Source organism: Phyllobates terribilis, unplaced genomic scaffold (assembly GCF_046119375.1).
Source record: "Phyllobates terribilis strain yellow unplaced genomic scaffold, ASM4611937v1 Scaffold_2__4_contigs__length_985480577, whole genome shotgun sequence".
In the NCBI taxonomy this organism is placed as follows: Eukaryota; Metazoa; Chordata; class Amphibia; order Anura; family Dendrobatidae; genus Phyllobates; species Phyllobates terribilis.
In genome coordinates, this window is record NW_027362762.1 from 750,832,385 (window position 1) to 750,855,982 (window position 23,598).

Below are 23,598 nucleotides of genomic sequence, written 5' to 3' on the forward strand. Positions count from 1 at the left end.
ACCTAGGTCCATCAAGTTCAGGTTGGCTCCTTCAATGTCTGTGTGCCGCAAACTGAGATCAGGCAGCGCTCACTGTGGGAAAGTGATCATTGTCAATGAGGATCAGGGATAGTACTTAGAATACAATATGAGTTAAATGATGCTGTCAAAGAACAACAGTGGAGTTTAATGGTCAACAGCCATGGGCAAGTAAGTGACTGTTGCACAAGGATGCCGGCTATTTAATTTAGCCAGCATCTGCTGCGTGTAGAGCAGGCTCAACTCCAGAGCACGCTGCACACTACGGCCAGGTCCTAGACACATACATCTGTCATGGAGCGTTAAAGAGGTAAGTAGTTTAATACAGGGGTCGACAAAGTTGTTCAGAATCTAGGAGCCAGCCAAAAAATTTAGGAGCCAGAATTTTTTTTGTTGACAAACTGTACATATAGACCCCCTCACACACGGCGTCTCCCCGGGGAGCACGGCCTTTGTATGTACTTACACAGGTAGCGGGAGATGAGAACGGGCCCCCGGCCACAGCGATCCTTCCCCCCAGGGCCGGCTCCAGGTTTTTCTGGGCCCCGGGCGAAAGAGTCTCAGTGGGCCCTTTTAACACATACACGATTCATGATGCACAGATACGGCGGAGAAATAAATATATAAATATATATATATATATATTTATTTATTTATTACACATGGCCCAGCCTGCCCCCTCATCCTTCACATACGCAGACATATGCGCGCGCACACACACGGTACGCAGACATATGCACACGCACACACGGTACGCAGACATATGCACGCACACACGGTACGCAGACATATGCGTGCGCACACACGGTACGCAGACATATGCACGCACACACGGTACGCAGACATATGCGTGCGCACACACGGTATGCAGACATGCGCGCGCACACACGGTACGCAGACATATGCGCGCGCACACACGGTACGCAGACATATGCGTGCGCACACACGGTACGCAGACATATGCGCGCGCACACACGGTACGCAGACATATGCGCGCACACACGGTAAGCAGACATATGCGTGCGCACACACGGTACGCAGACATATGCGCGCGCACACACGGTACGCAGACATATGCGCGCGCACACACGGTACGCAGACATATGTACACATACAGACATACACATAGATAAAACAGACAAATATATATACACAGTCATATACACTGACATTCACATACATGCACTCACACAGACCCATTACTAATATTTTTAATATGGGGATTGGGGAAGCCTCACTCACCTGTCCCCGGTCCAGTGTCCTGTCCAGTAGCTCCTCGGGTATGGGGCAGTGCAGGGCCCCCGGCGTGTCACAGACTTCATGGCCCTGGAACATCAGAGGAGCCCACTTGCGGTCGGGTCCGGGCCCCTCCCGCCCATCTGTGCAGGACCTCCGCTCCGACGGTGTTTGATTGCCGGCACTCCCCCAGACATGGCCGCGCGCTGTGCGGCTGTGTCTGCTAGTAATGACGCGGCAGGAGCGACACACAAGCACAATTAAAGGTGCAGTGCCGTCGACCCTGCCGTGTCATTACTAGCAGACACAGCCGGACAGCGCGCGGCCATGTCTGGGGGAAGTGCCGGCAATCAAGCAGCGCCTGCGTCCCTGAACAGGTGCCGAGGAAGCGGCCAGGGCCCCGACAGTGAGTGGGCGGGTGGGTGTGTGGGCCCGGCCCCGACAGTGAGTGGGCGGGTGGGTGTGTGGGCCCGGCCCCGACAGTGAGTGGGCGGGTGGGTGTGTGGGCCCGGCCCCGACAGTGTGTGGGCCCGGCCCCGACAGTGAGTGGGCGGGTGGGTGTGTGGGCCCGGGCCCCGACAGTGAGTGGGCGGCTGGGCCCCTCTGATTTTCCAGGGCCCCGGCACTTGCCCGGGTACGCCGGGTGCTGACGCCGGCCCTGCTTCCCCCGTAACCCAACTCTCCCTGTCCAGTCCCGGAGCATAAGGGGGGCGGAGCAAAGTGGAGAAGGCGGCCTGAGCGATACTGTCCCTGCTTCCTCCGATTGGATGACTCCGTGCAGGAGGTGGGATTGGATTGAGAGTATTTTTTTTTCTTCTCAACTCCTCAAGCACCAGACAACATTTTCTAGGCGCCACTGGCGACCAGGCGCCTGGGTTTGTCGAGCCCTGGTTTAATATACGTTTTTAACGACCACCATAAAAACATGATATAGTAATCAAGTAAAGGATATTTAAGTAGTTCATCTGCACATTAAGTGATACCCAAGCATGGTCAATTAGTTTGGGCTGGAAGTACAGACTTATAAAATACACAATGCTGCAGTCCACATGGTCCAATATTGTGTGCTGTATATAGCATCATACTACCCTTAGAAGCATTAAAACAGGTTTTGTAGGGAGACAATGGTGCTATATATGTGGAATCCTACGGATCATGTGCAGACTATACACTGTATAGTGTGCTATGGAAATACAGTGGTATGTAGGTCATAGGAATGTATTACCACCCTATTCAGGAACCGCATCACATTGTATAAATATATGGCCAGGCTTCTGCTTTTAATCTTAGTGGTTTCTTTCCATACATTCCAATACACGTACAACCATAAAACCTGGAAAAGAGAATTATTAAACACCTATACATAATTGCCTAGGCTTTAGGAAATGCATGATAATGTGGTGTGAATTAGCAAGGTAGAAAAAGCCAATAATAATGTAAAGCGATTGCTTTCTGCAATTTCCCTGAATTGTATGTATTACCCAGTCCCAGGTTCTCCAGTGTTGATTTCCACAGGACAAACTGCTTATCAGACAAGACCTAATAAAATAGATCTGACATTCCCATTATCCAGGTAGTTCTCATAACAGTACACATGACTTGGATTTTTGGTCTTGAATATTTTGATCATTTTCTGTAGTTTTCTCATTTGGGGGTTCAATGATTTTGGGATTCTCCTGTTTGTTATTAGGTTTTTCACCTTTGCTTTCCTTGCTTCTGAACGTTTCATCACCATTTTCTTTTGAAGCAGGGGCAACATTCCCATTTCCTTGCAATGATCTTTGACTTGTTGTTGATCTTCTTTTAAACAGTGATAACTGGAAATGAAAAGGAGTATGAGGTGGCGTTATATTCCTTAGTTGTGTACAGTGGTGTACAACCACATAGGATATGAAATGGTAATTGAGTTTACATCTCCTTACAAAGGAAAACAAGAAGCCAATGCCGAATTTTAGGCTATGCTCACAATGATTTTTGGGTGTACATTTGGCGTATGCACTAAGAAGGCTCCCACCATATACACCATATGTATCCACGGGCCCCTATTTCCTGTACAGATGGCACATAAATATACACAATATATATCCTGCTCAGCTCCTCTGGCACCTTCAGACTAGACTGCATTTTCATCGAGATGGCTTCCGGGTCCCAGTTTTCATTGCTGCTTTTCTATATCCAAAATTTTAAATAAATACTCACCCTTCTTGTTTTCTCAAAAAATGTTGGTTTTTCTGAATTGTTTTCAGAAGAACTGACCCCATTACCATTCTTTGGTTGCTCTAGGTCTACAAACAAACAAAAAAACTTGACTAAAATTTTGATATTTTTCACTATTTTTGCGTTGTTTCATGATAACTATATTTTGTTCTTAGGTTTAGAAGAACAACTTGTCTGCTATACTTTAAAAACAGTTCTATTTACTTTCTGCAACATTCAGCTTTCCTTATTATCTACTTAGGTCTCAGTTTTGAACAGAAGTGTCTCCTGAAGGCTAACTTTCTCCAGGATACTTAAAGGGGTTTTCCCAAAAGTTCATTTTAATCAATAGATCTTGGAATAATAATAATTTCCACAGTTGAATGTGTTTAAATAAAATGTTCCTGTGCGGAGATAATCTTATAAATGTGCCCCTGCTGTGTACTGTGTAATGGCCGTGTCTGACCGTGCAGGAACATGGTCTGATCATACCACATCTCCTGGGCAGGGGGCAAGCAAAAGACTATATAGATATTACAGCAGGGGATCGCAGCTGAATCTTTTTTCTGAGGAAATACATTTCGCTGCCTGCTTTTAATCAATGTTTTACTTCAAAGAAAGAAAGAATGAATCAGCTGTGATCCCCTGCTGTAATGTCTGTATTCTCTTTTGCTACCCCCCTTTGCCCAGGAGAAGTGGTATGATCAGGCCATGTTCTGTACAAGGTCAGACACAGCCATTGATTAAAATGAACTTTTGTTTGTGGGGAAACCTCTTTAAGTCCTTTCCCCAAATGGCTTTTAAACTTCTAGAGCCTGTAGCATTAAAGGGGTTGTTCACTACTTCATCACTGATGATCTATCCCCTTGGGATAGGTCATCGATGTCTGTTTGGTCAGGGTCTGACACCCGGGAATCCCCGCTGATCAGCTGTTCTGTTCCTGATTTGACTAGGAGGCGGATGTGCAGTACCCAGTCGTGACCGCTATGAGAAGACGGAGCAGCTCCGCGACTGAGCAGTTCCGGCCGGCGGTCGCTGACACCAAGAACAGCTGAACGGTGGGGGTGCCGAGCATCAGGCCCCGAATGATCAGACATTGATGACCTATTGTAAGGTCATCAATGATAAAGTGGTGCTCAACCTCTTTAAAGCATTACAATGTGATATTGATGGCAAAACATACCATTTTCCACTTTTTTGTCGGCTGTACTCTCTTCTTGGTTCAGTTTCGTGGCCTAATAAATAAGAAAGTATACATGACTGTACACATATATAAGAAAAATAAAATAACTGTAGGACATGTTCCATTGGGGTTGGAGCTAAGTCCTATCACAAGTCTTTAATGCACTGTATAATTTTTTCTGAAACTTATAAAATGCCATATACTGACTTAAAACTTAATGGCTTTAGAAATGGTAAACTGGCTCTTTGCTCAGCACAGAACATATGTAGAATCATACCAGCAGCATATGGATATGGTGTGTAGACAAACCGGTCCATCCATAGCCCCCAAGATAACAGAGCTGTTATTTTACTCATGTCCCCATCTCACAGAAAGAGTTCTCTGCTGCACAGTTATCAGCACAGGAGCAGATATAGAAAATTCCGCCTCCTGTGTTTGGGATTGCACCAAATGTTTTTAGAACTTGTACAGTAGAAAGTGTCAGGGAGAAGATTATGGGAATAAATCCACTGAGCTCTGTTATCTTAGGAGCCATGGACAGGGCAGTCAGTTAACACAATGTACCAAAGGGCAATGGGGCTCTCTATGTGCATATTGTGATAAGCAATAAGCTAGTTTAGCAGTATATACAGTATGCCATGAGCCTATAGCATTTATATGCCATGGGTGCAGGGCATTTTAAGATATTCTATCTACATATCTATATCTGTCTATATACCATATATGACTCTTATTTACCTAAACAGAAGGGAACAGCTGCATATATATTTTATACATTTGGACCAGAAAAGAGAACATTTCTGACTTCATCAGCCGGTAACGAGGAAAAGCAAAGCATTGGTGTGTGTTTAGAGAAGATAACTGGATTAATCAGAACTCTTGGGAAAATAAGCAGAGGATCCAGCGAAAAAGGCTTCCATATGGTAAGTATAAAACTTAGCTTTTATTTGGCGATTAATCAGAACTCTTCACCTGCTTTGATTCTGGACCTACAAGCAATCACTTGTAATCTTACCTCCACTGCTGCCGCCAAATGTTCCTCAGGTTTATTCTCCGGCGCTTTTATTTCATTCTTTTGTGGGGCGGAAGTATCTTCTTTTTTCTCGACTTCTCCATCATCCTCCTCCTCGACTTCATCTTCCTCATCATCATCATCTTCATCATCATCCTCCTCCTCCTCAGAGTCTTCATCTTTATGTTCCTCCTAATTTGTACAAAGAAATTTTTAGAACATTTCAATGATTTACTATAATTAACTAGGGTATCTAAAGTTGTACTTAATCTGCATTTTTCACTATAAATATTGCACATCACACACACACGTGGTCAAAATTGTTGGTACCCCTCGCTTAATGAAAGAAAAACCCAAAATGGTCACAGAAATAACTTGAATCTGACAAAAGTAATAATAAATTAAAAATCTATGAAAATGAACAAATGAAAGTCAGACATTGCTTTTCACCCCTGCTTCCACAGAATTAAAAAAAAAATAAACTCATGAAATAGGCCTGGACAGAAATGATGGTACCTGTAACTTAAAATTTTGTTGAACAACCTTTTGAGGCAATCACAGCAATCAAACGATTCCTGTAACTGTCAATGAGACTTCTGCACCTCTCGACAGGTATTTTGGCCCACTCCTCATGAGCAAACTGCTCCAGTTGTCTCGTGTTTGAAGGTTGCCTTTTCCAGAATGTTTCAGCTCTTTCCAAAGATGCTCAATAGGATTTAGGTCAGGGCTCATAGAAGGCCACTTCACAATAGTCCAATGTTTTCCTCTTAGCCATTCTTTGGTGTTTTTAGCTGTGTGTTTTGGGTCATTATCCTGTTGCAAGACCCATGACCTGCAAATGAGACCAAGCTTTCTGACACTGGGCAGCACATTTCTCTCTAGAATCCCTTGATAGTCTTGAGATTTCATTGTACCCTGCACACATTCAAGACACCCGGAGCCAGATGTGGCAATGCAGCCCCAGAACTTAACAGAGCCTCTTCCATGTTCCACAGTAGGGACAGTGTTCTTTTCTTGATATGCTTCATTTTTCCATCTGTGAACATAGAGCGGATGTGCCTTGCCAAAAACTTCCATTTTTGTCTCATCTGTCCATAGGACATTCTCCCAGAAGATTTGTGGCTAGTCCACATGTAGTTTGGCAAATTCCAGTCTGGCTTTTTTATGATTTTTTTTCAACAACGGTGTTTTCCTTGGTCATCTCCCATGAAGTCCACTTTGGATCAAACAACGACGGATGGTGCGATCTGACACTGATGTTCCTTGAGCTTGAAGTTCACCTTTAATCTCTTTAGAAGTTTTCCTGGGCTCTTTTGTTACCATTCGTATTATCCGTCTCTTTGATTTGTCATCAATTTTCCTCCTACGGCCACGTCCAGGGAGGTTGGCTACAGTCCCATGGATCTTAAATTTCTGAATAATATGTGCAACTGTAGTCACAGGAACATCAAGCTGCTTGGAGATGGTCTTATAACCTTTACCTTTAACATGCTTGTCTATAATTTTCTTTCTAATCTCCTGAGACAACTCTTTCCTTTGCTTCCTCTGGTCCATGTTGAGTGTGGTACACACAATGTTACCAAACAGCACAGTGAGTATCTTTAGCCCTATGTACAGGCCCACTGACTGATTACAAGATTGTAGACACCTGCGATGCTAATTAGTGGACACAACTTGATTTAACATGTCCCTTATTTTCATGTCATGATTTAACATGTCATTATTTTCAGGGGTACCATCATTTCTGTCCAGGCCTATTTCATGAGTTTAATTTTTTTTTAAATTCTGTGGAAGCATGGCTGAAAAGCAATGTCTGACTTTCATTTAGGGCGGCACGGTGGCGCAGTGGTTAGCACTTCAGCCTTGCAGCGCTGGGGTCCTGGGTTCAAATTCCACCAAGGACAACATCTGCAAGGAGTTTGTATGTTCTCCCCGTGTTTGCGTGGGTTTCCTCCGGGCTCTCCGGTTTCCTCCCACACTCCAAAGACATACTGATGGGGAATCTAGATTGTGAGCCCCGATGGGGACAGCGACGATAATGTATGTAAAGCGCTGCGGAATATGTTAGCGCTATATAAAAATAAAGATTATTATATTATAAGATTATTTGTTCATTTTCATAGATTTTTAATTTATTATTACTTTTGTCAGATTCAAGTTATTTCTGTGAGCATTGCAGGTTTTTCTTTCATTAAACGAGGGGTACCAACAATTTTGGCCACGTGTGTATGTGTATGTATACGTAATATCTAATTAGTCAACATCTACAGTAATATCTACAGTCAAAAATGCAGACAAAGTGCAACAATTTATATATTTATCTATCTATCTATCTATAAATAAAGTATACTACATTAGACAAAAGAATGGACAATACAGGATAACAAATGGCTAATATTGACAAAAGCCGTATCATAACAACCCCCTATATCCACCATAGAGGACCTGGGCACAATTCAACAACATAGTAGCTTTCAGTAAAAGGTTGCTTGGTGGATATACAGTAGGGGGATGTTATGACACGGCTACATTCAGATAGATAGAAAAGGTGGACACACTTTATTACTATGTGCCTATACTACTGGCTATTAAGCTTTAAGATCGGCCTCACCAGGAAAGATTTTTTTCCGCCACTAGTAAAAGCAAGCACCACTTAATACATACATATAGTGCGTTCATTCCAAGAAAGTTTTGAAGAAAGAATGGCCCAGATTCATTAAAGAGGTTGTCCACTACATAGTAAACTGCCCCATCGATTTAAGACTGGTGTTTTGTATGCCAGTTTTAGTGAAGTGAGCGCCTAAGTAGGACTCGTCAAATTTATTAAAGGGGTTCTCCAAGAATGTAATAAAATGGGCCCTGTCACATAATTAGGCTGAAAAGAGATTGCATGTGTTTGGGAGAATCAGTCAATTGAAGAAGACAGACAGGTAGGTTTATGGGAATCTTAAAAGGGAAAAGCACTAGAAAGTAATAATTTAAAAATGATTCCATGGTCGCCTATTAAAAAACAAATAGAAAAAAGAATATAGTAATAAAAATAATAATAATAAACAACACATATCTACCCTCCTTACTGCTTTTGCTGTCTGTAGTGTGGCTAGAATCCTTTCCTGGTGGGGTGTGTCAGGTGACACCTATAGCAAATGAGCGGCCTATGACTGTCTGCAGCGGTCACATTCCATCCAAGCTGGAAGAAAGAGCTTGGAGACTGTTTCTTCCATCTTAGACAGAACTTGAGTGCTGCCGCCAAAAAACTCAACAAGACCTACAAAATGCATTGTTTTTAGCTACAATATAATATTTCATACATTAATGTGTGAACCCAGTCCAAACACTCCAATGTCCCCAGTGTAAATAATGAAATGGTTATACCCATGTGCCTTAGCTTGTAGAGTTTCAGGGATTATACATATATTCCAAATTATACAGAGAACGAGATAAGAAGCAGGAAGGAATACAGACAGATGGCTGGCTAGACACATAAATAAATAGACATGTTGCCCATCATTGATAACAACTTGTTTATCGTGTCACAAGTCATCACTAAGGAACAGCTTTCTTTGGAAGTTATATAACTTAAAGGAGTTTTATAAGATTCAATAAAAGAGCTTTATTGTTTCCTATGCCATTATCCTTGGCCTGTGTCCCCATTTATTTTAAAAGCACTAAGCAACTGTGGCGCAAAGTTTTGGGAACTACTGTAAGAACTATGTCTGATACTTTTTATTTTTTTACAGACACTGAAAATAAATGCTGCCATTTATATGGTTAAAGTGGTATTCCCATCTTCAAGGTCCTATCGCAATATGCATATGTAGTAAGTGTAATAATAATAATATTAGCAAATACCTCCAATTAGAAATGTAGTATAGTTCTTCTGATTCGCTATGTTGCTTACCCGATGTGCAGGGCATTGCAGTAGCTTAGGTATGATGTTTTCATTCAAAATAGGTCATCTTTACATTTTTAGGTTTTAAAAATGTTGTAACTGAATTTTAAATTTCAATGTTTCATATTACTATTTATATTAAACAAAAATAATTAGAAATCTTGTTATTTTCACATTAGCCACTGAGACTAAATATCAGTCTGGTTGCATCACAGATAGGTTAACAATAAAAGGTAACACCTCTATATACAGTAGCTAACAAGAGATCCACCATTGACAGTATGTTATATCACAGCTCACCTCCTCTCCCTCCCTTCACAATAACTTTTAGCCAGGTAAGAGCATGCCCAGAAATTACTAGTATACAACTCAACAGCATCAGATCTAAGCTATTGCTACTTACCCTTATGTGGCTGCTAAAAAGAAGAAGTAGTAGCAGTATAATATTTGGCCTAGTGGCCAGTGTGAACATTGCCAGGTTTCTGTTTTGTTTTTTTTTTATTTTATTTATTTATTTTTTTTAAATATATTGATAAAATAATACATATCAAATTAAAATAAAAATTGATTTAAACAACTGGTCATTTATCGATGACATATTTCTTTTAGGAATTTATCAATTACAGCACTGAAATGGTAGTCCACATACTGTTGGCAATGAAGGGCATTTATAGTACCGTCATTATTTTGTTAGAAAAAAAATTAAAAACAGGAAAAAATAAAAACCAGATTAGAAATTAAAAGTATTGATAGCTGAATTTACTCAGACATCACAATTCCCAGACATACTGTGTATATACAATCTGTGTATTAAATGTTAGTAACAAACATATATACAACACAAAATAAAAAACAGAACATAAAATAAAACATAGTGAGATAAGACATACAGTGGGGAAAAGTATTTAGTCAGCCACAAATTGTGCAAGTTCTCCCACTTAAAAAGATGAGAGAGGCCTGTAATTGACATCATAGATAGACCTCAACTATGAGAGACAAAATGAGAAAACAAATCCTGAAAATCACATTGTCTGATATGGAAAGAATTTTTTTTCAAATTTTGGTGGAAAATAAGTATTTGGTCAATTATAAACAAGCAAGATTTCTGGCTCTCACAGACCTGTAACTTCTTTAAGGTGGTCCTCTGTCCTCCACTCATTGCCTGTAGTACTGGCACCTGTTTGAACTTGTTATCAGTATAAAAGATACCTGTCCGCAACCTCAAACACTCACACTCCAAACTCCACTATGGTGAAGACCAAGGAGCTGTAAAAAGGACACCAGAAACAAAATTGTAGCCCTGCACCAGGCTGGGATAACTGAATCTGCAATAGGCAAGCAGCTTGGTGTGAAGAAATCAACTGTGGGAGCAATAATTAGAAATGGAAGACATACAAGACTACTGATAATCTCCTTTGATCTGGGGCTCCACACAAGATCTCACCTCATGGGGTCAAAATGATCTCAAGAACGGTGAGCAAAAATCCCAGAACCATACGGAGGGATCTAGTGAATGATCTGCAGAGAGCTGGGACCAACTTTACACAGGCTACCATCAGTAAAACACACTACGCCGCCAGGGACTCAGATCCTGAAGTACCAGACGTGTCACCCTACTTAAGCGATTACATGTCCAGGCTAGTCTGAAGTTTGCTAGAGAGCATTTGGATGATCCAGAAGAGTATTGGGAGAATGTCATATGGTCAGATGAAACCAAAGTAGAACTGTTTGGTAGAAACACAACTTGTCTTGTTTGGAGGAGAAAGAATGCTGAGTTGCATCCAAAGAACACCATACCTACTGTGAAGCATGGAGGTGGCAACAACATGCTTTGGGGCTGTTTCTCCGCCAAGGGACCAGGACGACTGATCTGTGTACATGAAAGAATGAATGAGGCCATGTGTCGTGAGATTTTGAGTGCAAACCTCCTTTCATCAGCAAGGGCATTGAAGATGAAACGTGGCTGGGTCAGCATGACAATGATCCCAAGCACACCGCCAGGGCAACGAAGGAGTGGCTTCGTAAGAAGCATTTCAAGGTCCTGGAGTGGCCTAGACAGTCTCCAGATCTAAACCCTATAGAAAACCTTTGGAGGGAGTTGAAAGTCCATGTTGTTCCAAAATTTGAAAAAAATTTCTTTCCAAATCAGACAATGTGATTTTCGGGATTTGTTTTCTCATTTTGTCTCTCATAGTTGAGGTCTACCTGTGATGTCAATTACAGGCCTCTCTCATCTTTTTAAGAGGGAGAACTTGCACAATTGGTGGTTGACTAAATACTTTTTTCCCCCACTGTAGCAGCAAGGCAGAAAACATCTTAGCACAAACAGGATGAAATCTTGAATGTCAACACAAAAAAGAGCGGCTGTACTGAAAAGTAAAAAGTTTACAAACTAAATGGTAGAGAAGAATCAAGTTTTTACAGCTACTTTAAAATTAGCTGTATAAATTATATATGTGAGAAATAAAAATAAGGCTAACAGTGCATAGTATAATTAGATTTGACGATACAAGAAAATCTAATAACATCCCATTAAAAGGATTGGCATGACTCTCTAGTTGATAGAACGGGGTGTAGAGAGCAATTTTTGCAATTCAATATCCAATAGCACAAAACTGCACTATAATTTGCATTTTCGCAAAGCCCAGATATGGTAAGATAACCATTTAGAAAATTCCTCTAAATAAAAAAAAAGTGAAAATTTTCTTTCTTAACAGTCTCTGTAGTACCAAAAGTATTCTATATATTCTTCTATGGCAGTTGGACAATATTTGATTACTTGATAAAAAATTAAAAGCTACAGACACCCTTGACATGTTAAAATACTTTTTATATAAGTAATTTATTTTCGTTAAAAAAAAAAATGCAGTTTCAATAAGGAATCTTCTTTTGTTCAATTTCAGATTCCCCCTGACATGCAGTTTCCAGATTAAAGGTTGAGATTTTTCACTTGTGGGAGTATCTTTCTCAGTAATATAGGCTGGAAGTGAGCCCTGTTTGTGTCCAGGGTGGTACTGTCTTCATTAAATCATATATCAGCACAGATTCTATCTTGCACTTATTTCCTCTTCGTGTGTTTTGCTTATGTGTAGCCTGTTTTCTCTGCACTCCTTGAGACTGCAGATACTTTCCCCTCTCCTTACACTGTGGAGACCTGTGTAGAACCCTCTCCCTGTTGATGTATAAAGGGCTAACTAACAGAGTGCAACAGCAAAGTGGTAGAAAGTGTTTAAAACCATTTAGAATATTGCCCAACTTCACATTTAGGAAGCAAATTAAAAATTCTACGCAAAAGTGTACATAACCTTTAAAGTATTATTTGAGTGTTAGGTATTGGGGTAAAATATTATCCCAGAATTTAACAGATTGGTCCAGAGATTTTAATTTTGCTAAACCTTCTGATTTTATGGATTTGAATTCTTGAAGGTTCCGCTTTTTAATGTTCTTATCATTCTTTTTTTGATTTTCAGTTTCTTTGTTAACTTTCTTTGCTAAAAACATATTTCTCACCATTTTCTTTTCCTCTTCCTCTTTTTTACTCTTTTCAATTTCCTTTGCTTTTTTTTTATCGTCATCCTCTTCTTCCTCCTGGTCTTCCTCCTCCTCCTCCTCTTCTTCCTCCTCCTCCCCCTCTTCCTCCTCCTCCCCCTCTTCCTCGTCCTCCCCCTCTTCCTCGTCCTCCCCCTCTTCCTCGTCCTCCCCCTCGTCCTCGTCCTCGTCCTCCCCCTCGTCCTCGTCCTCCCCCTCGTCCTCCCCCTCGTCCTCGTCCTCCCCCTCGTCCTCGTCCTCCCCCTCGTCCTCGTCCTCCCCCTCGTCCTCGTCCTCCCCCTCGTCCTCGTCCTCCCCCTCTTCTTCGTCCTCACCCTCTTCTTCGTCCTCACCCTCTTCTTCGTCCTCACCCTCATCTTCGTCCTCACCCTCACCTTCGTCCTCACCCTCTTCTTCGTCCTCCCCCTCACCCTCTTCTTCGTCCTCCTCCTCCTCACCCTCTTCTTCGTCCTCCTCCTCCTCACCCTCTTCTTCGTCCTCCTCCTCCTCTTCTTCGTCCTCCTCACCCTCTTCATCCTCCTCCTCACCCTCTTCATCCGCCTCCTCACCCTCTTCATCCTCCTCCTCTTCTTCATCCTCCTCCTCACCCTCTTCTTCATCCTCCTCCTCACCCTCTTCTTCTTCCTCCTCACCCTCTTCTTCTACTTTTTCTTCATCTTCGACTTCCTCTTCGTCCTCATTCTCTTCACCCTCCTCAGTTTCCTCATTCTCACTTTTTTCTTCACACTCCTCTTCCTCATCTACTTTTTCATTGTTCACTTTCGATTTTGAAGTTTCTACCCTGTTATCCTTTTTTACATTTTCTCGCCCAACTTTCTTTTTTTTATCATTGACCTTCTCTTGATCGCCTTCTTCTCCCCTTTCCTCCATTTTATTTTCTTCCACATTTGCTTTTTGCTTAACAAGTATTTTACTTTCTTTCTTTTTCTTAAAATATTTCCGTTTAGCTTGCTCTTCTGAACGTTCAGTACTATCAGAACTATGCCCATCCTGAAAAGATAGTACTCTATTGCCATCATTACATTTCAATCCTTTCTCTCCTTGATGGCTGTCATCTAGCACATTTTTTAGGTTTGTGACTAAACTAACACCTTTTATGAAATTCCCTGTTACATTTTCAGAACTGGATGAAGAGTATGAAGTATGACTAGGCTTACTTACAAAACAGCTCCCATCTCTACTGTGCACTGTCTTTAGCCCTTGAATGGCCTCGTGGCTTCTTACACGAATGACCTGAGGGTGCTTACGAGGTTTATTACTTTTATTTATCTGAGAGGTGGCTGTGCTGTCTGATTCACTAGCATCTATAGAGGTGATCCCAGATTTAACCTTGCTTAGGTCTGCTTGGCTATCTTTTGATATTTGCTTTTCAAGTCTTTTGATTTTGGCCTTAGAAACGGACCTATCAGACTTAGCATTTTTAGCAACATTCAACTGTTCTTGACTAGAAACAAATTTAGATTTTCCAGCTTCAGATGCCCTTCGAAATTTGTCCTGGGTGTATTTTTTAACCGCCTCTGCTTGGCCATCTGTACAAGCCATTCCAGATTCATCACTAGTACTGTTTTTAAAGGACAGTGAAGATCGTAGAGATCTGCTCCTTTCCTTCATCTCAACCTTACCATCACCTTTAAGTTCCACATTTTTAATGCTCTTCTAGTCCACCGAGAGGCAACACAATGAAGAAGAAAAATTGAAAGAATAAGAACAGATGAAATGAAATGCATGAGAAAGCAAAAAGAATAAAAAAAGCTAACAGAAATATAAAAGGAGTACTTTACTATAACAAAATATAGCACTACAGACTGGAATTGAGGAGAAGTACAATATGTACCTAAACATATTTATCCGATTCCAGACATGTGGTACATTATTCTATTATAGCATCAGGCTGCTATAAAACAAAAAAGCATAAAAATTGAGCAAAAGAAGACAGAAAAGATGGAAATGAAAAATCATATTTTTAATATACTCTTGTAGGAAATAGCATACTCTTCTACACTATTCCATACTAAAAATAAAAGGTATTCCAACATATACTGGTCCAAAGAAGACCACAAAAACTTCTCTTTTGGCCACAGTCCAAGTGAATGGAGCCCTGTGCATAAATTTAATGTTTAATTTTGCTGCATACTCCAAGATTACAGTCATAACATCACGTGAACAAGCACTTTTTTATAGGTTTGTCTATGTTTATTGTTAAATAAAATTTCTTTAAAAAATCCTCCCTTATTGTACAAAAATGTCACTAGCAAAAATACCACTTACCTTTCTCTTGAGAACTGGTGAGAATGTGCTGTTACCCTGGTTCAAGCTTACTGCATGTGTCTAAAATTGTAATCATATCATGAATATATTGTAATTATTATTTTTATATAGAAAAGTTCATCTTTTAATAGATATCTATATTTTCAAACGACTATGCAAAAATATAGAAAATGGGTTACTTTAGCTTACATATTTGCAATTGGCTTTAATAGGATAAATATTCTGCATAGAACATTTCATATATTTAAGTACACACCAAGGTAATAAACACAAAGCAGAATATACAATAATAAAATATATAAAATGAATACACAAAAAATATACAATGTATATAAAATGAGAATTTGCACCGTATATGTGAAAATTTTCCATTCTTACTTTAAATATATATGTTTATGCAAAGAATGATACAAGTATTCACTTACAGTACTGTGCAAAAGTTTAGGCAGGTGTGAATAAAATGCTGCAGAGTAAGAATGTTTTAAATACAAGTAATAATAGTTTATTTTTATCAATTAAAAAATGCAAAGTGAAGGAAAACAAGAGAAATCCAAATCAAGTCAATATTTGGTGTGCCCTCCCTTAGCCTTCAAAATAGCATCAATTCTTCTAGTTACACTTGCACACAGTTTTTGGAAGAACTTAGCAGGGAAATTGTTCCAAACTCCTTGGGGAACTAACCACAGATCTTCTGTAGATGTAGGCTTGTGAAAATTCTTATGTCTCTTTATGTAATCTAAGACAGAATCCATGATGTTGAGATCAGGACTCTGAGGTCTGTGTCATCAATTCCAAGACTCTTTATACTTCTTTATGCTAGTTCTTAATTACATTGACTGTATGTTTGGAGATTGGGGCTGACTGCAAGCTTCAAGGGGTTGTCGGGTCAAAAGTGATAAGTCGGTAGTCACTCTGTATGACTGCAGACCTATGAATCCCCCCAGAACAGGCACTGTGCGCTGTGGGGATTCGTCGGTATGAGACCCAGTAATGGAGGGTAGTTATGTGTTATACATACCCCCGGCAAGTGGGTGCGGCCTCGCTCTCCATACACTTGTATTGAGCGAGGCCGCACCTTCTAGTCAGACGTGCCCACTGGCCGTCCACGTCACTAGACGGGGCGTGGCCTTGCTTCATACAAGTGTATGGAGTGAGGCGGTGCTGAATGGCCAGGGGTATGTATTATGTATACATAGCGTCTGATCCTGGGACTCATACCAGCGAATACCCTCAGCACACAGAGCCTGCGCTGGGAGGATTCATAAGTCTGCAGTCACACAGAGTGACTGCAGACGTATCACTTTTCACAGGACAACCCCCTTGATGATGCATTTCAGCAAGTGGAGCTAGTGGTTTGGTCAAGATTAATTGTGCCCTCAATGCTGAGAAATACAGGCAGATATTTATCCATCATGCAATACTATCTGGGAGTCGTCTGTTTGGCTCCAAATTTATTCTGCAGTAGGAAAATGACCCAAAACATACAGACAATATCATTAAGAACTATCTTCAGTGTAAAGAAAAACAAAAGTCCTAAAAGTGATTATACTGACCTAATAGAGCCCTGATCTCATCATCAAGTCTTTCTGGAATTACATGAAGAGGCAGAAGGATTTGTGGTTAGTTCTCCAAGATTTTTGGAACTAGCTCCCTATCGAGTTCTCTCAATTACAGTGTGCAAATGTACTTAGAATTGCTGCTTTGAAGCAGTTTTGAAGGCAGAGTGTGGTCAATGATTGCTTTGTACCGTGTGGCCAGTGTGGAGGTGGTGGTGACGATCCGCTTGGCTTGAGTGTTAGGCATCCCGACGACTCTGGTTGCTTGGTTACCTTTATTGATCTCAAGCAGGATTAAATTGTAACCAACTTAGGTATCAAGCGACCAGTACGCAAGCGCTGATTACGATCCATTCACTCCCGAGTGATGGGCGTCTTGGCATCTCTGGTTGCTTGATTACCCTTTTCTCCAGAGTGGGATATTGCATTATAATCACCATTCCCAGTGACATAGTTACACAATGTCAATAAATCATGGTTTCCTTTTTTTAATAGGTCTATTGTTTGGAAACGTCAATCATTTAAATTAAATGGATATTATTATAGAACTATAGTTTTTTCTGTACAAGTATATACGAAATTGTAAGCGGATCCTGCATGTTTGCATGGCACCCTATACCATTGTATTTAAAGAAGCACTCCCGTGAATATTTTTATCCTCTTATCCCCTTCACGACTGTACATGTACGTCATCGGCCGGGGGCCGGGTCCCTGCTTTGATTTAACGTAAAGAAGAACGAAAAATTCTAGAAGTGATGACACGGCCCCAACAGAGCCTTGATATCAGCATCATTGAGTCTGTCTGGGATTACAAGAAGAGACAAGAGGATTAGCGCAAGACTACATCACCAGAATGTCTGTGGTTAGTTTTCTAAGATATTTAGAACATCCTCTCCTGCCGAGTTCCTTCAAAAACTGTGTGCAAGTGTATACCGAAGAATTGATGCTTGTTGCTCTTTTGAAGGGAGGTCACAACAAATATTAATTTAATTTAGATTTCTATTGTTTTCCTTCACTTTGCATTTTGTTAATTGATAATTTTTTATTAATTTTAACTTTTAACACTTTTATTTTCGAACGCATTATTACTTTGCAGCATCTTATCCAACCCTGTCTGAAGCTTTTGCACAGAACTGTATTTCATTCAGTACTTGTTGGTCATGTTTTTTTTTCTTTTAAACCCGCATTTCACCTTCTCAACCATAAAATCCACTTTACACATTTTCCTTTTATTTTATTTTTTTAAAATGTGTCACCTTTTTAATTTGTTGCCCCTATGTCTAACCTACATTCCATAGGTTGGTTAGGACAAGAGAAGTATGCGTGCATGAATGACTGCAGCATCAGATTATACAGGGTTTGTCTGCAACCTGTTACCAAGAGGAGATGTATGTCAGCGTAGGAGCTGCAGACACAAAATACAGTCTTCATTAAAAATCTGCTATATGCAAAATTGCTTCTTTTTGATTTTACATGTATTGGAACTATTACAAAAAAAGTTTATTTTTTTTAAGTATCATATTTTTCGGATTATAAAATGCACCTTTTCCCCCCAAATCTGGGGGGAAAATGGAGGTGAGTCTTATAATCTGAATGCAGCTAACCGGGGGTAGGCTGCGGTGTAGCGGGGTCCCAGCAGGTAGGGTCGCTGCTGCAGGAAGCTGGCAGCGGAAGGAGTGGGGTGATGCTGCGGGCCCCGGGCTGTCAGAAAATGCCGGCGGAGTTCCCGCACTCCCCATCGTTTTCACTGGGAAAATAGCCTCCCGATAACTCAACCTGCGCATATGCCACCTTAGGTGGCCATTTTCCCAAAGTCCACCGCCGTGAAAACAATTGCAACAGCCCAGGGCCCACCGCAGCCTTGCCGAACACCCCATCTTCCCAGGATGGGGCTCGCAGCATTGCCCCACTCCTGCAGACTCCGCTCCATCGTAGTCTCCCCCCAGGTAAGCTACGGTAAAAGCGACTGTAAGATGCACCACCATTTTATTACATTTTTTTTTCCTATTTTCCGTCCCAAAATTTGGGGTACATCTTATGGTCCGGTGCGCCTTATAGACGGCAAAATACGGTAATTATTTTTAAGTAGTTTATTTTCAAGTAAATGTCCACCTTTGGACACCATTATGTTTTTTGCCTTCATAGTCTTCATCCACCACCGATTTATATGGGTAAAAACAGAAAAAAATGTGTTTAATAGTCGTACCATGTTTAAAATGTCTGTGGTGCCCCCAAAACTTTGTTGGCTCAGGCGGTCAGATTGATCATCCATAGAAAAGCTTTTCACAATGTCATGACTTTTCTTTTCATCTGCAAAATAAGCATGCAAAATCAATAAAGGTATAAAACTAAGGCAAAATTTTACAATAACGTTTTGTCACATGCAGCAAAAAAACAACCTCTGAATATCATCGATGACGTCCCAATACTATTTCCCATTTATGTGAATGGTCGTCATGTAATTATAGATTTTTTCTCCAGGGGAAATACCAGGCTGACTGTGCCTTCTCCCAGTAAAATCAGATGTTAATCGCCATTGAGTTCAATTTATTTTAATCTGCAGCTTTCACTAATTACTAGAAAAATAAGGTAATGAAATTTATGAAACGATAAAGTATATACTATAGTATTATGAAGGCTTCCATGAAGCCAGCTGATATTCTCTACCGTCTATTATTTTACTAGCTGACAGGTTAAAGAATAATTTTTCATTACGCTGGGTACCATTATGAATGTTGTTTTACAATTATTCTTCTTTTACCTGATTTAGAGGCTGCTGCAGAGTCATGGGCACTTGATTCACTACTGACTTGTCTTACTTTAAGAAGATTTGGAGGAACGGTACTGCTGGGAACCGGCAGTGAAGATTCCAGTAAATTACTATTTAATGGCGGCAGGGTGCGAGTCAAGTCTCTTATCTGCTCAGGCGAATGTTTCTTGAAGAAAGAGAAACCAATTACGCATAAACTTTCCTTACAATGAGAGAAAATTAATTGAAGCACAATTCTTGAAACCAAACCTCAGCTTCTAAGCAGCTGTTAAAAAACTGAAATGGCACTGCCGATTACCAAAAGGAGGATTCTGCAGTTAATACATGAATAGTAATGAGCTGCATGCTCCCAATGGCCATGGTGGGGTATTATTCACCATGACAGTGCATACTTGTAGAAGACAACTCAACTGAATTAGAGGGATTTATTTAAAGGGCTCAGACTACATGAGAAGTAGAAAAAGTAATATACAAAATCACAGATCCCCCGCAACCACCTATACTGATACTTACCTGGTCCCTGCTGATCTTTACTTCAAGGTCCGTTTCGTAAAATGAGAAACGGGCAGAAATGCCGACCATAGCGGTAATGTGCTTCAGCTAGTGACTGGCCAAGTTGGCAATTCTGGTGTGCTGGGAGTGGAGACCACCAGGAACCAGATAAACACCTGAACAGGATCTACAGGGGATTAGTGAAGGTAGCCATTACTTATTTTATTTTTTTACGCAATCTGAGCCCATTAAAAATTATTTTTATTCCTTGGAAAACTCCTTTTAAAGGATCGCTAACATTACAAACAAGAAGGAAAGTTTTTCTGAAACTTTCACAAGGCTAGCGATGTGCAAATCTGAGCCAATAAAGGCTAATTCACACAACTACATAGCGGCCAAATATTCTTGCCATAAGAGCTGCAAATCCCAGCACACCTGTGGATCTCTCAACCTGAACTAACAGCTTCATATATGACAACAAGGCTGTTCGTTCGGATTGAGAAATCTGCCGTTTGGCCAGGATTTGCGGCCGATATAGAGACAAGAAAATGTAAAGCGGTCATGCACAATAGTTCTAAAAGTCATTTTCAGCCTCCAATTGAATAGATTGAATGTTCGTATTCACTTATTCACTCTGCAAACAGAGATCCTAAAAATTATAACAAATTAAAACCCAAAATGTAACAGAAATCCAATATTACAAAATGACTATTCTCTGGAAAAGCCCTCTAAAAGGTTATTCTTTGCTGCTCAGGAGATCACCACGCCACTGACTCCTGGCTTTCTACTTGATGAAGGGTGGTGCGCACCGCTTCCAGATGCCACAGTCAAAGGCATTTCTGTCTCTGCAGCTTCAAAGGAGAGCAGTAGCAGTGAAGCTGGCCAGATCCAGAGCTTGTAAGCATTGCGCTAGCTTCACTTAGAAATCAGCCATCGCCTATAAGACTGCAGAAGTGGATAGAAAACTAAGGAACACGTAGTAAACTAAAAAAATATAAATCCTTTGATTCTTGAGGAAGGTGAGGATATTTAATAACAAGCTAATTGCAAACTTGCTGTTTTTTACAATCAATTTGCAATTTTACACATTTAACCCTTACATTAACCCCTTCTCAACCTTTGACATATACAATGGAATATAGAAGTTTGGGCACCACTGGTCAAAATTACTGTCATTGTGAACAGTTAAGCAAGTTGAAGATCAAATGATCTCTAAAAGGCCTAAAGTGAAAGAAGGCACATTGCCTTTGTATTTTAGGCAAGAAAAATATATTATTTTCATCTTTTAGATTTTAAAAATTACAAAAAGGAAAATGGGCCGATGCAAAAGTTTGGGCACCCTGCATGGTTAGTACCTAGTAGCACCCCCTTTTGAAAGTATTATAGCTTGTAAATACTTTTTCTAGTCTGCCAATAGTCTATCAATTCTTGTTTGAGGGATTTTCATCCATTCTTCCTTGTAAAATTCTTCTAGTACTGTGAGATTCCTGGGTCGTCTTGCATGCACTGCTATTTTGAGGTCTAGCTACAGATTTTCAATGATGTTCAGATCAAGGGGCTGTGAAGGCCATTGTAAAACCTTCAGCTTGCACCTTTTGAGGTGGTCTATTGTTGATTTTGACATGTGTTTAGGATCATTATCCATTTGTAGAAGCCATCCTCTTTTCAACTTCAGCTTTTTCACAAATGATGTTATGTTTACATCAAGAATTTGTTGAAATTTCATGGAATCCATTCTTCCCTCTACCCGTGAAATGTTCCCCATGTCATTAACTGCAACACAACCCCAAAGCATGATTGATCCACCCTCATGCTTAATGGTTGGCAAGATGTTCTTTTCCTGAATTCGGTGTCCTTTTTTCTCCACACATATTTTGATCATTGTGGCCAAAAAGTTCTATTTTAAGAGTTCCACAGGAGTTGTTTCCAAAATGCATCAGACTTGTTTAGATGGTCTTTTGCATACTTCCCCTAGAAGAAGGCATGTCAGACGAAAAGTGCGTAGGGGATGTGGCACCTCTGTTTTAGCCAGGTAATGGTGGTTACAACTTGACTTTGGACACAGTTTATAACATATTATTACTTGTTTCTCATGTGTGGTCATGATGATTATCTTTTGCCACAACACTCTCATGACTTCTGTGTATTGCAGTGTATAAATCAATGACAATCTTTTTGTGAATGTTGCCTACACCAACATGAATAGCATTTGATTAGTCTCTGCTGTACTTTTGTTCCCATACAAAGATGTGCATGTTATATAGACTCTAGACAAATTTGGCTATATTCTGGTGCCATTTTTTGGCCTATTGCAACATTTACCCATCCACCAATTTTAGATGGTTTCTACTCCTGTTTTTATTGCTTATTTAATAAAAATATATATTTTATATTAAGTTCTGTGTACGCACATTTTTGCTATATGATCCTACATCTCTATATGCATAAAACATGTGCTTTTTGGTCCCACTTATAGATACCAGACAGATATTGTTTAAGATTTTCCTTAATGTATCTTAGCCATTTGCTGTATGCTTTACTGATCAAAACATTGTATCTACCCCAAAAAGGTATCAATAAAAACATCAGCTCTGCGCGCAAAAAATAAGCTCTCACCCGGCTTCAGATCACGAATAATGGAGACGCAACGGGTCTCGGAAAATAGTTACAAAAGCAATTTTTTTTTCACCACTTAAATAAAAAAAAAAACCTATACATGTTTGGTATGTGCGTATTGACCTGGGGAATCATACTGTCAAGTAAATTTTCGCGCTTAGTTAACATGGTAAATAAAAACCCAAAAACCAATTGAGGAATTGCACTTTTTTTGCAATTTCACCGCACTTGGAATTTTGTTCCTCTTTTCCAGATAAAATGGTAAAATCAATGGTATCGTTCAAAAGTACAACTCGTTCCACAAAAAACAAGCCCTCATACGGCCATATTGACATAAAAATAAAAAAAGTTATGGCTCTGGGAAGAAGAAGAAGGGGAGGAAAAAATGGAAAATCGCAAGGTTGTGAAGGGGTTAAATCTTCATAGCAATTTTTAGATCTTGTGATTTTACCATTTGTTTTAACATATTACAATTTCGAGACGGGATATAGAGCACATTTGATATCATGCTACTGGATTTACAGAGTTTAAAGGAAATAGTAACGAAGAATACAACATACTTTCTCCCTCCGTCTTATGCGTGCGGATGGAGACCTCTGGAGACTTGTAGACCTTTCTCCATCGCCGTTGACCGTTAGATAATTCTCTTTCAGCTCATCAGAGATGACCAGTTCAGATTCTTTAGGCCTAGGTACAGCAAACACAAGCATGTGACAGCCGCCGCACGCCACCTGACGGAAAAGGGGCAAAAAAATGTAACATTAAGCAAGAACGTAAAAGAAAATACAATTTGTGTAGAATAAATACTGT

General features: G+C 40.3%; 2 protein-coding genes across 3 annotated transcripts in view; both read right to left on the reverse strand.

Moving 5' to 3' along the window:
- Positions 1 to 1,006: 1,006 nt before the first annotated feature.
- The window catches only part of LOC141228087 (X-linked retinitis pigmentosa GTPase regulator-like), a 127,367-nt gene continuing 104,775 nt past the window's right edge, over positions 1,007 to 23,598 (reverse strand). The window contains exons 8-15 of one of the 2 annotated variants that reach the window (XM_073667292.1): positions 23,349 to 23,519; positions 19,672 to 19,846; positions 19,117 to 19,220; positions 15,355 to 15,414; positions 5,649 to 5,837; positions 4,634 to 4,685; positions 3,454 to 3,539; positions 1,007 to 3,071 (exon numbers count right to left, since the gene is read on the reverse strand). In XM_073667292.1, the coding sequence (XP_073523393.1) occupies positions 2,835 to 3,071; positions 3,454 to 3,539; positions 4,634 to 4,685; positions 5,649 to 5,837; positions 15,355 to 15,414; positions 19,117 to 19,220; positions 19,672 to 19,846; positions 23,349 to 23,519 (1,074 nt within the window). In that variant the 3' untranslated portion in view covers positions 1,007 to 2,834. The remainder of the gene's footprint in view (positions 3,072 to 3,453; positions 3,540 to 4,633; positions 4,686 to 5,648; positions 5,838 to 15,354; positions 15,415 to 19,116; positions 19,221 to 19,671; positions 19,847 to 23,348; positions 23,520 to 23,598) is intronic. The other variant, XM_073667291.1, reaches the window with a different exon arrangement.
- On the reverse strand, positions 11,839 to 15,347 carry LOC141228113 (uncharacterized). Its single transcript, XM_073667293.1, has one exon. The coding sequence runs from the start codon at positions 14,695 to 14,697 to the stop codon at positions 12,853 to 12,855; it is 1,845 nt and encodes a 614-aa protein (XP_073523394.1). The 5' UTR covers positions 14,698 to 15,347; the 3' UTR covers positions 11,839 to 12,852.

Bases quoted from the DNA above. Each gene is read 5' to 3' on its own strand.
- LOC141228113 (XM_073667293.1), bottom strand. From the start codon at position 14,697: ATGAAGGAAAGGAGCAGATCTCTACGATCTTCACTGTCCTTTAAAAAC.